The sequence below is a fragment of the Pomacea canaliculata genome, linkage group LG9 (assembly GCF_003073045.1).
Source record: "Pomacea canaliculata isolate SZHN2017 linkage group LG9, ASM307304v1, whole genome shotgun sequence".
Lineage (NCBI taxonomy): Eukaryota > Metazoa > Mollusca > Gastropoda > Architaenioglossa > Ampullariidae > Pomacea > Pomacea canaliculata.
Genome location: NC_037598.1, coordinates 19,431,671 through 19,447,744, shown reverse-complemented (window position 1 = coordinate 19,447,744; position 16,074 = coordinate 19,431,671). Strand labels below are relative to the sequence as shown.

The window sequence follows — 16,074 nt, the reverse complement described above, 5'->3', positions numbered from 1 at the left end:
ACTCAAGCCGGCAATCGAAGGACACCACTTTCATTCTATTAGAATATTTTCTCGCATTAGTAATCAACGTTTTCTTACTTGATGTTTTCTATTGCGAAACTCTGTATGTCATTGTCATTATCGCGGCTTTTTTTAAATACACCTTGAGGTAGTTTGGTACCTGTACAGGTCAGTTGAAGTGACTCTAGTGCGAGTCACTTAGAGACCATTCTCTTTATCAGTCGACAGTACCAAGATGAACTGATTTTCTAACTTCTGAAGACTGTGCAAAGCAGTCATGCTTTCTTTTTCAAATTGTTAAATATCTTTTGGTAATAAGAGTTCACTTTTTGCTGTCTTAGTATTAGACATCCCTACACCACGTGAACTTTCCGCCTTTTGGAGCCGGTGTCCGTTTTGGAGTCCTACACTACTTTGGAGTTTTTGTTGCGACCCTATGCTCCTCAAAGGAGCAAAGGAATAAACTAAAACTTATGCGGTTTTGTCCCTAGTTAAATCATTCAACAGTTTAATTGCTGGGGGAGGTATTGCTTTTTTCCAATTCACTTTCATTATTGCATTTGCGTATTTCATATATCTCAAACAATATGATATGTCTCAATTATTTTCGGAACTTTTAGAAAATTATCGTCTGTGTTAGGCTTTTCCAGCGCTTTTGTCGCCAGGTGGGCTTATCTACTAATGTAACATGTAAATGTTTATTTGCACATTTGTTTGTCAAAAATATTTAACGAAGGGAATTAAATGCTGCTCCAATGCTACTTTTTGTCTTACACTGTAAGTGGAATTATTTAGCAAATAAACTACTTTCTGATGTTTTCACGATGTTTTCATGACACATGAGCGAGTGAGTGTGATTAGGTAGCGTGGCGGTCATTTTGAGGTTTGGAACAATCAAATCATTTGTTTTAACATCAAAGCACGTGGTACCATGTTGAGGTGATGGTAGGAGGATTCCTCACCACTTCCTTTACCATTATTATTAGTTCATTTGCCTGAAAGGAATAAACAAACTGAACTTTATTTAAAGTTGTAACCCATAGTTAAGAAACGTTTCTCGTGCAATGTCAAACAAATAAACTCTTGTCTCAGGAAGGAAGAAAGAAAGAAAGAAAGAAAGAAAGAAAGAAAGAAAGAAAGAAAGAAAGAAAGAAAGAAAAACAGGAACTGTAGTGATTTTTCAAGCGATGACAGTAGAACCCAATTGTTTAGTCTTAGTTGGCATCTGAAACCTTGACTCTCTTTTTCTTTTTTTACTATTCTGTACATTGCTCTATTTCAAATATCCACAGAGCGAATAAAAAAAATGTCATACAACCAATCCAGCAATTAAAACCCATGCTAATTACCTTTAAAACTGTTTCTGACCAGAAATTGTTCTAGAGCACTATTAAAACTGTTCAGAAAAAAATGCAATTACTAGACGACAAGAAAGACGGTTCACTCATTACCAGAATTTTTAGTGTATCCACTGGTTGACAGATATCGAAGCAGAAAATGAAATGGGAAATAGTGCAGCTGGGAGAATAAACCAATTTAATATTAAAAAGGAATTATTAGTCAAATAGGATATAACAGAAAACTGTCCATTAAAGAAAGTGTTTTTATTGAATGTAAACTTGTTTATGCCGACGAGTCACTTTTTCAGAAGTCTTGGTCAAGACATCGTCTTTAAAGATTTCTTTGCCGAAAGAAACAGAAAGTTTCTAAAATTGTTTCTTGAAATAGCTTTGTCGATGTCGAAAGCTTTGAACTAATTTCAATAGACTGAGTGTCTGACTTGTGTAGGCACAAAGTTTCAAGAGTTGCCAGGGTATTGTGTTTATAGTGCAATGCATTGTGGGAGACTGGGAGGAACAAAAATTACAAACAAATACACCTTTTCAAGATTCAGTATACAAAGCAGTAAATAAAAATAAGAAGACTGCAATACATGTTTCAGGTATTCTTGAAAAACAGTGGAACAAAAGACTCAGTCGGAGTTGGGAACTTTGGTTGGTGGAGGTGAGGAGGGAGGGACTTTGCACAGCTTGAGCTCATCTTCTGACTGCTGACACCTCCACATCACAACTGAATCCTACATGATGCTTTTATAGAAACAGAAGATGATCGAATGATTGCCATGCAGGGTCGAACATGGTCCTGAAAATCTGAGAGGCTGTTTGCTTTCTATATAGTTTTTTTTTTAATTCTGTATTTTTCCAAACAGCTGCTATATATATATATACTATGATATGTCAGAACATATTTCAATACTTTAGAACACATTCAAGCATGTAAAAGGATTCTGCTAAGAGAAAGAAGAATGGAAGCTAACTGGACGAGTGCAGCTTTATCGACTGTGTACTTTTATTTCCCGACCAGCCAGCTTGTTCAGATGCCACAGTCAAGACATTCACTTGAAAACATTTCATCGCCGAGAGAAGAGAGTAGCTGCTGCCAACTCCTTCATGAAGAAGCTTATTGATGTCACAAGCTTTCAACTTCATTCAACAGGCTGAGTGTCTGGCTTGGTGGAGGAACATGGAGCATAAAGAAGTTTCTAGAGTCGCGGGGCATTGTTCTCCATGTGCAATCAGTTGTGTAAGACTGGCAGGAACCAAAAAAAAAATCAAAAATCTGTTTGTCAGGAAAAAGTAACTGTTAGAAAAGAAAGCTTTTTTGTTTAATGTACAATTATCTCTACCGATAGCATCCCTGTTTCGATTCCCCTTTTCATATACACGCACGCGAACGCATACACATATGCAAGCACACGAATAATAATTACAGTAATAAAAAGTACTCATGGCAGGGTGACTAGGACTGTTGTGGTCGTGTTATTGGTGATAGTGATAGTACTAGTGACATGTTAGTAGTGACATGTCAGCAATATTACTAGTGACGGTCATAGTAGTGTTAGTAGTGTCATGTCAGCAATATTACTAGTGACAGACAGTTTGTGTCCTACTAAGTCAACCTCCTCCTAGCTTTGCCTCTGTGGTGTATGTATTATTCTCCTATGTTCACTTATTAAACAAAAGACCACACTAGGTCACATGACATCTCTTTCATGAAATATTCCAACGATAAATCCCTACAGGAGCTTTCAAGAATTTTAATTAGTCAACTATATTTCTATACTTCATTTTCTTACTCTTTTATTTGCTGTGACTTTCTGTTAAGCTTGTTGATAACATGTTTTAGTGTGCAATGAATGATTTTTTTTGTGCAGCATAGTGTGGCATTTATGTGAGTTCTTTTCCTATTTTTCATTATTTTATATTTCATTTTTTCTATTTGTTGGGCAACACAGAGCGCAACGAGTTTTGGCTGTGGTGCTGCTTTGATATAAATAATCAACTTAATTTAAATTGATATTCTTCTATTTTCTTTTTACTAGGCTCTGAAGGGTTGCAACTGGTGCACAAGTACTTAGACATCAATATTCAAATAAACTACAGGAAAAAAATGGTTTTTTTTAAAGAAACGACCAATCTTTGGCCTCGGGACTGATGGTATCAAAGTTAAAAGAGCCTCAGAATGAAACTTTGGAACCTTGGAACTGTTAGTGACAGTAAGTTAACTTTTGCTGATAACATTGTGTATACACATAAAATGTTGAGGGTCTACCGTGTTAAACGTCTCATTTAATGTTAATAAAATGGTTTTAATAAAATTTTACAGATCCTTATGATGTGCTTCACAAGTGGTTAGAGTGTGACATTGTGGAATCATTGTGGAAGACAAACATGCCGCTGTGTGTGTGTGTGTGATACAGAGGTGGGAGTAATCTCAATATCTGATAATGTAATGACAAAGAAATAAGAATATCTACTTTTAATAAAACCCCAGCAGAACACAAATGAAAGAAGCTTTGTTAGACTTCAGGACTCTAATGATGTCAGCCCATCAACAAATAAAGTTGTTAAGAAAACAGTAAGCAGGTAGACACAGGTTAGAAGGACTCGGTATGCAATGTTATGCAACATTGTAGCTACTCGTGTGAAGCTCAAGAAATAAAAGGGAAGCAAAAAGTTTTAACACGTGACATCAAATATCTATAAACGCTTTGGTTATGTCTTAAACACTCAAGCACTTTATGTATGGTGGGACTGTGTAAGTACCTGTACACATGTATGCAGAATTAAATACCGGGATAACCTTGGTATTACATGACTTGGAAATGATGCATATGAGAGAAGAAATCACTTTTATTAGCAGAAAATACTCTCTACAAGCTCTACTACTAGTAGTTTACGGAATGAAAACTTCCTTTATAGTAACAGTAGATATGAAAATCTACTTTTCTAACCACAATACCTGTCATCATGGTGTGTGTATATATTATATATAAGCTCAACGTTGGTAGAAGAATAAAGCAGCTTAAAAATAAATAAATAATTAAATATAATAATTATAAAGAAATTAATTTTCAGTTGTAAAAACTTGGTATTGAAATACGTATATTAATTTCTCCCATGATCAATAAAATTGGATTCATTGTATAGTAGTTTATTGCATGAGTTCTCTTGTCCTTCTGTTCTGAACTGTATTCTATTCTATTGGGAAAATAAATACAAAGCAAAACAAAAAATAGTAGAAATTGATGATAGAGAGAATATTCCAGACTTAATTCTAGGCGTTAACATTTCGATTACAACAGAAGGGATGTTTTATTGTTTTTAAGGATTTTGGAGCCTAATCGAAATCCTGTAGGGGGCGATGTTTCCAAGGTCTTTGATCCAGAAGACCTCGCTGTCCACTCCCGTCCTCAGGCCGTTGGCGGGCTGCAGCAGCTGACCCGTGGGGTTGCACGTGCTGCACGCGTTGCCACGGAACCACCAGCCGCCGCTGTGACGACTTGCGCAGTTGACGCTGCTGTCGCCGTCGTTGTCGCTGTCGTAAGTGCTGAAGTTGGCGCCGCGCAGATCAGACAGACAGTCGCCGGGATGGTTTGAATTGAGTGTGACACTTTCAAAGTGAAGCTGGTAGAAGGATTTCTCGTCGCTGACAGTAAAGTTGTTGTAGAGGACATACAGGGATGCAGTATTGTTCAGCTGCACCTGTAGTAGAAAGTGAACATCACACCGTCACACTGATCAAGACTACAACCAGACGTATACACTCAGACCATAGTGTACCTACTCACATTTTTAATCAGTTCATTGGTATTCCATATATTCAAATTTTTGCTTTGAGATGTAGTTATTATTGAGTATAATTTTTATTCATCTTTTTAGTGATTACTGATGTGAAACATATTTTTGCTTTTTTTTATCTTTATGTTTATCTCTATCTTTAAAGACAGCTTGCTGCAAGTAAGAATTTCTCTGGCTTTTTACCAGAAAAAAACATTTCTACTAATTATAAAAAAAAGACTGATGCGTACCTGCACCAATAAGTTGTAGCTGCGATTTTGTGTCGTTAGAATGCGAATTTTTTCAAGTCCCAGCCAGTGGGTGTCGCTGATGTTGCCGAACCCATCACGGTACTCTCGCCAAGACCTCGTAAAGTTGATCTTATTGTTCCTTCTGATCATCACCGTCGACAAGGCATCAAGACAGTTCACAGGAAAGGTCATGTTGTCTGTCGGGCGAATCATCCGAACCATGGTTCCCTGAGCTTTTCCAATCGTCATGTAATCATAACAATCTGGAGAAAATGAAAAAATAAATGACAAGCTGTTTAAAACCTGGTTGTAATTACCTCATTCTGGTGTTAATCTTTGTATAGCTTTTGACTGAAAATACAATTTAACATAAAAAAGCAAGAAAGAGGTCTGCAGATCATTAAGGATGCTTAAACCATTTCAAGCAAAAATAACAAAAGAGTGGTTCAAATGGTTTAGCAGTAGCGGCAGCATAGAAAACAAGAAGCATTGATGTTTAAATATAATAAATTAAACAATTTGTTCTTTTAATAAATGAATGGTCCAAGAAACAATTTTCTAAAGACAAACAAGGGCCTGAATGTAATCATGATTGGAAGGTTCGTTAACCTCTGACCCAGCAGTTCTTCGTCACACCACTGGACGTTCTTCGATTGTTGGTCGGATGATTGGTAAGTTAAAAACTCAGATTGAAGTCAGTTTCATTTCGTTTTGTTCAGTTTTCTTCTTTTTTTCTGTTTCTAGTATAACTGTTTATTGCTTTGCATTTAATGTTTGTAGCACGTGCATCGTTAGATGTTAGGAATAGACTAAGGAACAGGTTAGTAACTAAGCATCCTGTGCACTTGTAAGTGATGTGAGAGTGGGAAACATGAAAAGTAGCCTATAATAAGTACACACAGAATTATAAGGAGCAGGATGGATTTGAGGCGTCCGTAAAGACAGAGATAATTAAACAACAAGTAAAATTTTACCTCTCATGGGTCCTAGCTCGCAGTTGTCTCCCATGTAGCCAGGCACACAGTCACACTTGTCACCACGAGGTGTCGCTCCGTTTTTGCAAGAATGTCTCTGTAACACACAATACAGTTTTCTTACTGATGCTTATTGCCGAAACCTAAAAGAATCTAGTTTATGACAACAGGGCCTTTTTCCAGACCAGCAGTACTTTTGAGATGTTTATTTAATTTTATCTAAAACTTCAACGTAGGGAATATTTCATTTAAAGCGACAGTGTTTGTATCAAGATTTTGTTAGAATAAATTATCTCCACTAAATTGACTTTGTGATCTTTTGTCATGTCACATAATAACCCTTGCAATAGGGCGGAGAAGTGGTTAAATTACAAAGTAGTTGCTTAACATGAGTCGACACCTACAAACAGCAGTACATGTCAGACACACATCTCCAATGCACAAAAGGTTGCCAGCTATCAATAAAAGTTTTAATGAAAGGTAAACTTGTTTGCAGTTTTAATAAGAATTTTAAAGGTTTAAAATAAAATTAAAACTTTTATGCAAAAAGTTCAGCTTTAAGATTGATCGTAATCAAAGCGCACTACCTGTGAATGTTGACATCGCCATTGTGGAAAGGTGTGTACTTTAAGACTACTGTCATCTTCATCGGGTATTTCATGTGACTTCTTACAAGAATTTGCAATGAGCTCATTACCTTTTCTAAATATATCCTGGAGTCTTTAATGTCCTCCATGTTCAGGCAGTCAGGCGCCGCTACCTGTTGGGACAGGTGACAAGTCTTGGCGGCAGGATCAAAGACTATGGAGTTGCAGACAGGAGACGAAGCGCAGGTAACAGTGCAGCTTAACGCACCGGTACTGGTGCTGGCCACCACTTGTGACACCTGGTAGTCCCTAGGCATCTGTCTGGGACAGGTAGACAGTTTGTGGAAGTAAACTGAGCCAACAGCATTTGTTTGACAGAGACACGAAGGTAGCAGCCATAAGGACACGATGAAGATGACAACAAAAACTTCGCAGTACCGCATAGTGACAAACACACCTGTACATACAGTGTCGGGTAGCATGCTTTACAAGAATTCCCACCTACTCCTGTTTGGACATGTGTCCGGGACAATGTTCTTATATAGTCAGCGGCAGTTAATAAATGTCGGGGTTGACGCTACTATGGCAACGGTCAAGTAGTTCAGTACCAAACAGCCAAACAGTTGTAACTAAAAACAAAAATCTGCCGTGTCAGCAATGGCCAAGTACTTGGCACACATGATTTTCAAGCAGGTACCCACAGGTACTCAAAAAAGCTCGTAGGCGCTGATCGAACGATGAAAGAGTGTGAAACAACAGTAACGGACGTCACGCGCTCAAATGAAGAGAAATCACTTCTGATGTCCCAAGACCAGAGTTCAGAAAGCTTTTAGAATCGTAAAGCTGAGAGGTTGGTGCAGTTAGTTTTTTTTTCTTTTGTCCTCCTTTAGATACAGCGACAGCGGTGTAGATACAATTGATGTACACGGTGAGATGTAAGTGTACATTATCAGAGATGTTAGTGTACATTATCAGAGATGTTAGTGTACACTGTCAGCAGTGTTAGTCTACAGTGACAAATGCTCTAGAAATACTATATTGATGGATGAAACAGAAAACTTTTGTCTTATGGAGATGACAATAAGCACAAACCAACTCCATCTGACTGTTTTCTTTTCCCTAGGACTTCATTCTTTATCTTCGAATTCAGCGCATGCAGACGATGCTACTTTTGAAAATGCTTCCCTTTCGTCACTTCATTTTTCTTTTTCTTTTTTTTTTTTCTTTTTTTTTCTTTTTTTTTTTTTGACAAACCCAGGTGTCATTAAGAGAAAAACATTTCTATAATATTTATCGTCCTGCTTCTTCTCCATAAAATATCTCCGAAGTCGCCGAAATATTTTGTGATACTTTATGCTTTATTCCAGCGATTTTCGCTGAGCGCTCGTCTTAACCTTTAAACTGGACTCGCTAGTTCAGTTGCCTTTCCATTTAAGATGAAAAGGAGCTTCACAAAAAAGATTACGATAAAAGACACATGGAGCGGGCCAAACGATCTATTTGAAGATGACACGTATGATCTTTGACCGCTTCATGACCTTTGACATCTGCATTACCTTTTAGCGACAATTTCTTCAGGGTTCTGTTATATTTCTAAAGACCTGATCACCTCTTGAACTTCTGTCACTACGGCGTAATGTATATAAATTTTTTTTTTTTCAATTTTGGTCTCTTCAGATCTCTCATGTGCATGCGCGTGCACACACAAGCAATGGCACGCGCATTAAGATTCACAAACATGAACTCAGTTATACACAACTATAAGAAATTATCATTGTAACAATAATACTCATAATCACTATCATCATCGTCATCGTCGTCGTCGTCATCCCCACCGTACTTCAGAATTCACTGTGCATTACAAAATCATTTGCTATCCAGTGGCTAATACAGTGCAAGCAAGTTTTGTACTTTCAGTAAGACGAAGAGACCTGTTTAGTGCCTCCCTCGTCATTGTCATCGGCAAGTTTGAAGAGTTTCCTGTTTGCAGGCATTGATTTGTGTCCTCGTCACAGTGGGATGTGCAGATATTCTTGTGTGTTTTGTGCAGCAGTTTCCTACTTTCTCTATATAATGCATCCAGCAATTTCTTTTCCTCTTTCTCTCTCACTTTATATACAGTCTTCTTAACCCCATTCACCTTCTAATAGTTAGAAGAGTGAAATGTTTCTCAACCAAAACTCGGTTCACTCACCATATTCGCTGCTATAAATAGCCCAATCATGTAACAGCTCTCCTGTTGTAGAGAGTAGGTTTTTTTCCAACTTTCCACGCAGCAGGTGAGAATGCCGATCATAAAGAAAAAAATGTTGCAGTGATGTTGACTGATTAAAACGGATGTAAATGGCGGCCTGGTGGACAGCAAAGGGAGAGTATTCCAAGCAAGGGAGGCTAGAAAGCTCATTGGCCAGACAATGTGGGGCTGGAATGTCTTAGTCGCTAAACCAAGTGGGCAGGATGGAGTGGGGGACGGGAGCTAAACAGACAAACAATAAACTTTGTCTAAGAACAGACCCCTTCAACCCACAAGACAACTGTCGATCAAACACTCTCGTCTTATTGAAAAAAAGTCTTTCTACTCGTCGCCACGTGTCCCTCCAACTTCTCTACCAAGATGTCCGTGACGTCAGCCTGTCGTTTGTGGACGTGTTGTACTTTCGCATAAAAAAAAAACTGAACTATTCGTTCTCGACCACCAGCTTCTATTGACCCCCGGTTGCCTCAGCGCCTATACAGACAGAAGAGAGCGCCATGCGTGGCGAAGAGACTGCTACAAGGTTCATCCAGACATCGACAACTCAAATCTCTTTTGTCCAGAGCATCTCGATCTCTATTGTCCATGGGGCGAATCTGGATTCCGTTTTAAAAACTATGGCGACAGACCTCTTGCACTTGATTTCCCTTGTTGTACTGGAGCAGTAAGTTACCGCTGCTTTGTGACTAAAGCCCCTTTTTCACTTGATTCAGGGACATTCACACGTCACATCGAAGAGTAGCTATAGTTTTCTCAAAGGATTTCAGAACGTACTTGTCTTGTTCACAAAAGGCATGATGGGATTGTCATGTGGTTCTGAGGGAAAAGAGTCTGTGTGCACTGTGTGCACTGTCGAGTGACCACAGCTACAAAGTAAAAGTCTTAAAGCAAATGTTTCACTCGCCACAAGAAACAAAACGCAGGGTTTTTCAAAATCCAAAAGTAGTTTTTGAACTGTGTGTGTGTGTGTGTGGCATCATCAATTTTTTTAAATATACCCAGACAAAATGAGTTCTGCAGAAATGTGTGACCGAACAAACGGCTTGGATTAGGATAGAAACACACACACAGCCACTGATGAATTCCAAAATGTAAATTTATGGACATGTTCAGTTATCAGGGGAAGTGTACAGCCACAAACTGAACACAACTACATCAACACTTTTAAAAAAGGGGAAAATGTAGTTTAATGTGCAGAAAATTATAAATTACAAAGTATGTCGTGTCTACACTCTATAATCCTTGACTGGATGGTATATTATTGATAAACATCCATACATGGTTATATTACCACAGTGTGGGTGACGGTTTCATCTTATTAATTTGTACCAAAGAGGATAATACAGGTGTGAACCATTTGTTTCTACTCTAAAATGATATGCATTACTTTGTTTTCTCTCGCCTAATAATCTGCTCATTTAAGGAGTGCAAGAAAGTCATTTTCTATACCACTTTCAGTTCATAAACCCTAAAACAGCATGGGAATTACTAAATTTCTGTTCAGAAGCTGAAAACGTTGAAATAACAAAATAATAATTGAAATAGTACACATCTACATAGCGTATACAAGGTATACAACAATATTTTGACGAAAGATTGTGTCGCAGTAGCGTCTGACGGGCAAATGGTTATAATAGCATTTTCTCCATACTTTTCGTATTATTTAAACATTAAAACCCTTTTTGTGATTTTAATCATTCACTACACAGAAGAAGCTTGAAAACAGAGACTTTAACAATAATCTATACTCCATTTCTTCGTAATCTTTTTGCATGAATGCAATGTACAGAATATTTAAAACATACGAAAGATCGATTTAAATAATCTGCTTCTCTAGTTTAGTTGATTTGGTCTTCAAACAACGGCTAGAAGATAAGCTGAGCCATCAACATCACATGTTTGCCAGGCTAAACCGAATTCTGAAAGGCACGACATCTCCAAGGTCTTTGATCCAGAAGACCTCGCTGTCCACTCCCGTCCTCAGGCCGTTGGCGGGCTGCAGCAGCTGACCCGTGGGGTTGCACGTGCTGCACGTGTTGCCACGGAACCACCAGCCGCCGCTGTGACGACTTGCGCAGTTGACGCTGCTGTCGCCGTCGTTGTCGCTGTCGTAAGTGCTGAAGCTGATTCGACGGAGATCAGACAGACAGTCGTTGGCCATGGCATTTACCGTGAAGTCGAACTGGTAAAACTGACTTCCATCCCTGACGGTGAAGTTGTTGTAGAAGGTGTATATGTTAGTCCCATTGGTTAAGGCGATCTGAAGAAAAATGTCATTTTTAAGAGATCACGAAACGATTTGAAAGGCTAACCAGAGTGTCTGCCATGAAGATTAATCTACTTTGTAGCATGATGGAACTTTAGGTCTTAACTACTTTCTAAAGGCAGATTGTGATGTTTAACATCTGATTCAACAAACCATTTTACTGTTTAAAAAAATCCCTCTCTAGTAGCCAGTTAAAAACTCTTAAATAAATCACACTCCGTTTGCTTGTGTTCCTTGCTGGTCAAGTACAAGTTGAAGGGTTTGTAAGTGCGTAGCCAAGAACGCAGCTCCCTGTTTTCAACTATCGAGGTGAAGACTGACCTGCACGCGCAGCTGGTATACCCGGTCCTGGGAAGTCAGGATGTGCATCTTTTCCAGCCCCAGCCAGTGGCTGCCACTGATGTCACCAAAGCCGTCGCGATAATCTCGCCAAGGTCTCGTGAAGTTGACGCGATTGTTGAGACGGCGCAGGAAGACCACGTGGCCCTCAGCGATGCAGAAAACTGGGAAGGACACGGAGTCTGTGGGGCGAATCACGTGCACACCACTGCTTTGCAGCCATCCGTTCATTTTGTAGTCAAAGCAGTCTGCAATGAAAGGCTGAAGTCAGGACACGTGATCACAGCACTTCTCGTTGATCCAAACAATTATTATTTTAACCGACCTAGTCAACCAGAGTCCATCAGATACCACTGGTCAGTCAGAGAAAGTCAGTCAACCCCAGTTTCTGGCCAATGAGAATTAACCACAACACATAACTAATCAGAGTCAATCACAACATCCAGCCAACCAAAGTCACAGACACAATCACTCAACCATACTCAAGTCAGTCAGAAAGAGGAACAGGCGGGACAAAGTTCCGAGCTCTGACCTCTCATGGGTCCCAGTTCGCAGGTCTGTCCAATGTAACCAGGCGGACACTCGCACCTCCTACCCTGCAGGGTCCCTCCGTTCTGACACTGAGGTTCCTAAAGCATGGAGATCTCACCTTCTCAAATGTGTGATGCAAAGTTCATTTTTTATTTTTAAACAAATCAAATGTTCATCTCATAAATTTCGTCAAAAATATACACTAAGCTCAGTGTGTTTTCAAAATGTCATTCTAGAAGATTGATTTCATTCCATTAAATAATTTGTTTATTATTTGCTCACATCTACATTGAACTAAGTGTTTCAGTTAGCTTAATCACCCTACCTTCACAAAATAATTCATCATCTCCTCAGCTTTCTTCACACCGGTGCAGTTTTCCGATTGTGGAAACAGTTGGCAAGTCCTACTGTCAGGGTCAAAGGTTATGGCTTGACAGTCAGGAGAGGATGCACAAAGAGCAGAACAGCTGATGACACTAGGACTGGTCACGACTTCTGACACCGGCGATTCTCTGGCCAGCTCACCTGGACAACCTGCAGGAGACTGGAAAATGAAGGAAACTACGATGCCTTTCTCACACAGACATGAAGACAGGAGCCAGGAGACAACAACGAATGTTAAAATGGCCGCGCAGCAGGCGGACATTTTGAACTGTGATCCCAGAAAAGGTCAAGACAAAATCCGAAGATGTAACGACTTTGTGCGCAGAAACGGAGAGAGAAAAGAAGAATCTAAAGATAGGACTTGGACAGACAGAAGCCAAAGCTGTCCTCAATGAGAGAACCTAGAAGAAGAAAAGCCAAAGATGGTCGGTCGGTGGTTCTGATGTTCATGAAAACAGAGCGAATGGCTTCTCCAGCGTCTCGCTTATATCCAGTTGAGGTAACGAGTGTAAACTCACATTTGTTTGCTTTCTCTGCTGAAAACATTGTCGGCAATAAAGTATTCAGGGCTGTCTTCTTTGGACACATTTTGCTTTATTGTCACTCTGTCTGTGAAATGTTTGAGATGACCCTCGTGTACAAGTTTGCTAAACACCCGGCACATGTTTGACTTTATGACAAGAAGGTCTCCCCCACGAGGGTGCTGGCAGTTCAAGAGCTTGTGCAATCTTTCGTGATTGGCAGTAAGCAAATAATTTTAAATGTACTTCATTTATTGGTTAAAAAAAAACAACATTCGAAATATTGGAATAAATGCTAAGGTTCTTTCGCTCTCTCCCTCTTAGTCTCTTTTTATAAAAAGTCTTTGGTAATTAATGTTAGAGAGCAAATAACTTTGTACTGGACTTAAACTTGTTCGTTAAGGAATTCTTTCAGGCTTTTAGATAAATAATATACTTGTTTCTCTTCCGCCCCCCCCTCTCTCTCTTACTTTGTTCTCTGTATAAAATAATTTGAGGCATTTTTTAACACATTTAACTTTTCACACATTCACAAAAAATGCACTCGCACGCGCGCACACACACGAGCACACAAAGAGAGAGAGAGAGAGAAAAGGACACATACACACTGATATTACTAATGATGTGTACCAAACCTTATCAACAAACACAAATACTTTAGGCATGCAGATTTTTGTGACTAAATAAGCAGCTTGAGTTCTTATTATAAGTTGGTGCTTATCCTTCTATTCTGTTCTTTATTTTGCCTATTTTTCCTTGAGAGAAAAAGACATTTTTTTCTTCTGTCTTCTACCCTTTCTCTCCAATAATTCATTTTAAAATGTGAAATTGCGTCAAGTAGCTCTTAAAATTTGACTGTGAGGTTAACAAAAATAAATGAATGAGTCGATGGATCGATCATTCGATGGACGGAGCAAGTCAGCCAGTCACTCACTCCGTTAGTAGACTATTGTATATTCTCAGGTCGACATTTTCTCCGTCTCTCCTTGTATCTTGACTTCTCAGAGAGAACTAAAATATTTTATTTTAAACTATTATTTTTCAGCATTTAATATTTTTGTGTCAGGTTGTGTTTGTAACTTCTGTGTTTCTTTTTTCTTTTGTTTTTGTAAGACCTGTAGAGAGGAATAAGCTCACCTCATGTGTAGTGTAGCAAGGTAGAGAAAAAAGAAGGATCTCGGTTTTTCTTCGATATTTTCTTTTGAAATGTTCTTTGAGAAACCAGACATCTCAATAAGCAGACTTCAGACAAGAGACTCACCGGCTGCTGGGTGCTTTACTTTAGACAGCTACTGCGAGATGTTATACTTGGTTAGATGGTATTTCAATGTTAACAGCCTTTCTTGTTTTCCCAAACTATATCACTGTGTAATGTGCTCTACAATATGCTTTTATACGACAGTACAGAAAAATATTCTTTACTGTTGTTTGTTTTGCCTTTGAACTTGCAGTTCTTCTACGATTTTATAGCCAGTGTTTCATCTACTAATTCATTGGAGTCTAGCTTCACTTGATTAAATCAGCAACTGACATGGAAACAGATGTGACGGTGGTGTTCAATCACTGTTCACGTATGATCAAGTCCTGATGTTCATCAACGTGTTTGAGCTTCGAATGTCTCTTTGCTAATTGGCTGCCAACAAGTATTTCTTTGATAAAAACTTTTCTCTCTTTCCCCTCTCTTTCCTTCCTTGTCATGGTTGCCCGTATGAAATGATGTCTGAAGTCCGGAATAATGACGCTCATAATGTACAACATACAATTACAATAAATTAGCTCACAGGAGTCAAAGTTACGAACCAAGCATACTGTATCACACGAGTATTTCAAAACTTCAGTGAAGTATATAATCACAGATTTTATTAATAAGAAAACGATTTTTAAACGTGAAAAAATAGTCCAGAACTGTAAAATGTCTTTCATGCACTATAAGAGTCAATAACTGGATGATTTATTACAGACAACAAAACATCTGTTTATTCTATCACAGCATCGGCAAAGTCTTGACCATTTGGTCTACTGCGCTGTGCTTCAGTTTGCAATGGTTTCAATTATTTATTGCAATTAACATACACAACAACTGTGCTTGAATAAAAACACATCTGACATTCAAACCAAACTAATATATATTTCACTGTTTTTCAAATGCAATTTTTGTCTGCTAATTCCAGGAACGCAGAGGACGATGATGTAAGGTCAAGTTACCTCCACACATCATTCTCCTAAAGCTTTATTTGTTTTAGTATTTTATATTTCCGTTTCAGCTGCTAAATTGTAGGTGCAAATAGTTGAAAACTAATAAAATAAGACACAAATGATGGGCTTATAGTTCAACACATACCAATACTTTGACGAAAAAAAGTGCACGCGTAGCATTCGGCGATGAAAGTGTTGTGGTCAGTCGATTACCATTTTCCTATGTTGGAAAAATTATTCATGAATGCAGAAGGCTCGTAAAATAATGTTTTTTGCAGCATTTTCGCAGTACTAACAGTGCTACTATCTGTTGTAGGGTAGCGAATGTATTGTTGAGAGGATACTACAAAGTTTCCAGTGTACAGCTTCTTAAACATTCATAGGATTGTATTTAGAATTTTGACATTAATTCCTCATTTAAAATGATTTCTTACCTTCAGACTTTAGTTCTCAACCCACGAAGAGTTTGAAAGTAAAGACTTTGACATTAACGTTTTTCATCTACAGATGCATTTTCATTGCCTTCCTCTACGGTCTTTTCTGTGTATGTACAATGTACAGTTGACACTTAAAACAAAAACAAACAAAACAAAAACACTCAAGATGGTGGCTACAAGACTGAGCCATCAACATCACATGTTTGCCAGGCTA

General features: G+C 38.5%; 2 protein-coding genes across 2 annotated transcripts; both read right to left on the bottom strand.

Moving 5' to 3' along the window:
• Positions 1-4,473: 4,473 nt before the first annotated feature.
• On the bottom strand, positions 4,474-7,375 carry LOC112572236 (fibroleukin-like). Its single transcript, XM_025251810.1, has 4 exons — positions 7,043-7,375; positions 6,346-6,442; positions 5,372-5,634; positions 4,474-5,045 (listed from the first exon to the last, which is right to left on the bottom strand). The coding sequence occupies exons 1-4, from the start codon at positions 7,373-7,375 to the stop codon at positions 4,665-4,667; spliced, it is 1,074 nt and encodes a 357-aa protein (XP_025107595.1). The 3' UTR covers positions 4,474-4,664.
• Positions 7,376-11,077: 3,702 nt separating this feature from the next.
• LOC112572235 (fibrinogen C domain-containing protein 1-like) lies at positions 11,078-12,022 on the bottom strand. Its single transcript, XM_025251809.1, has 2 exons — positions 11,774-12,022; positions 11,078-11,446 (listed from the first exon to the last, which is right to left on the bottom strand). Exons 1-2 carry the CDS (start codon positions 12,020-12,022, stop codon positions 11,078-11,080), a joined length of 618 nt encoding a protein of 205 aa, XP_025107594.1.
• Positions 12,023-16,074: the final 4,052 nt, after the last annotated feature.

Excerpts from the sequence above, each read along its gene's own strand:
- LOC112572236 (XM_025251810.1), bottom strand. The coding sequence starts at position 7,375 with ATGCGGTACTGCGAAGTTTTTGTTGTCATCTTCATCGTGTCCTTATGG. Across the intron at positions 5,635-6,345 it reads CGAGCTAGGACCCATGAGAG|ATTGTTATGATTACATGACG; the intron begins GTAAAATTTTAC and ends CATTTTCTCCAG. Across the intron at positions 5,046-5,371 it reads GCTACAACTTATTGGTGCAG|GTGCAGCTGAACAATACTGC; the intron begins GTACGCATCAGT and ends TTTCTACTACAG.
- LOC112572235 (XM_025251809.1), bottom strand. The coding sequence starts at position 12,022 with ATGAACGGATGGCTGCAAAGCAGTGGTGTGCACGTGATTCGCCCCACA. Across the intron at positions 11,447-11,773 it reads TATACCAGCTGCGCGTGCAG|ATCGCCTTAACCAATGGGAC; the intron begins GTCAGTCTTCAC and ends ATTTTTCTTCAG.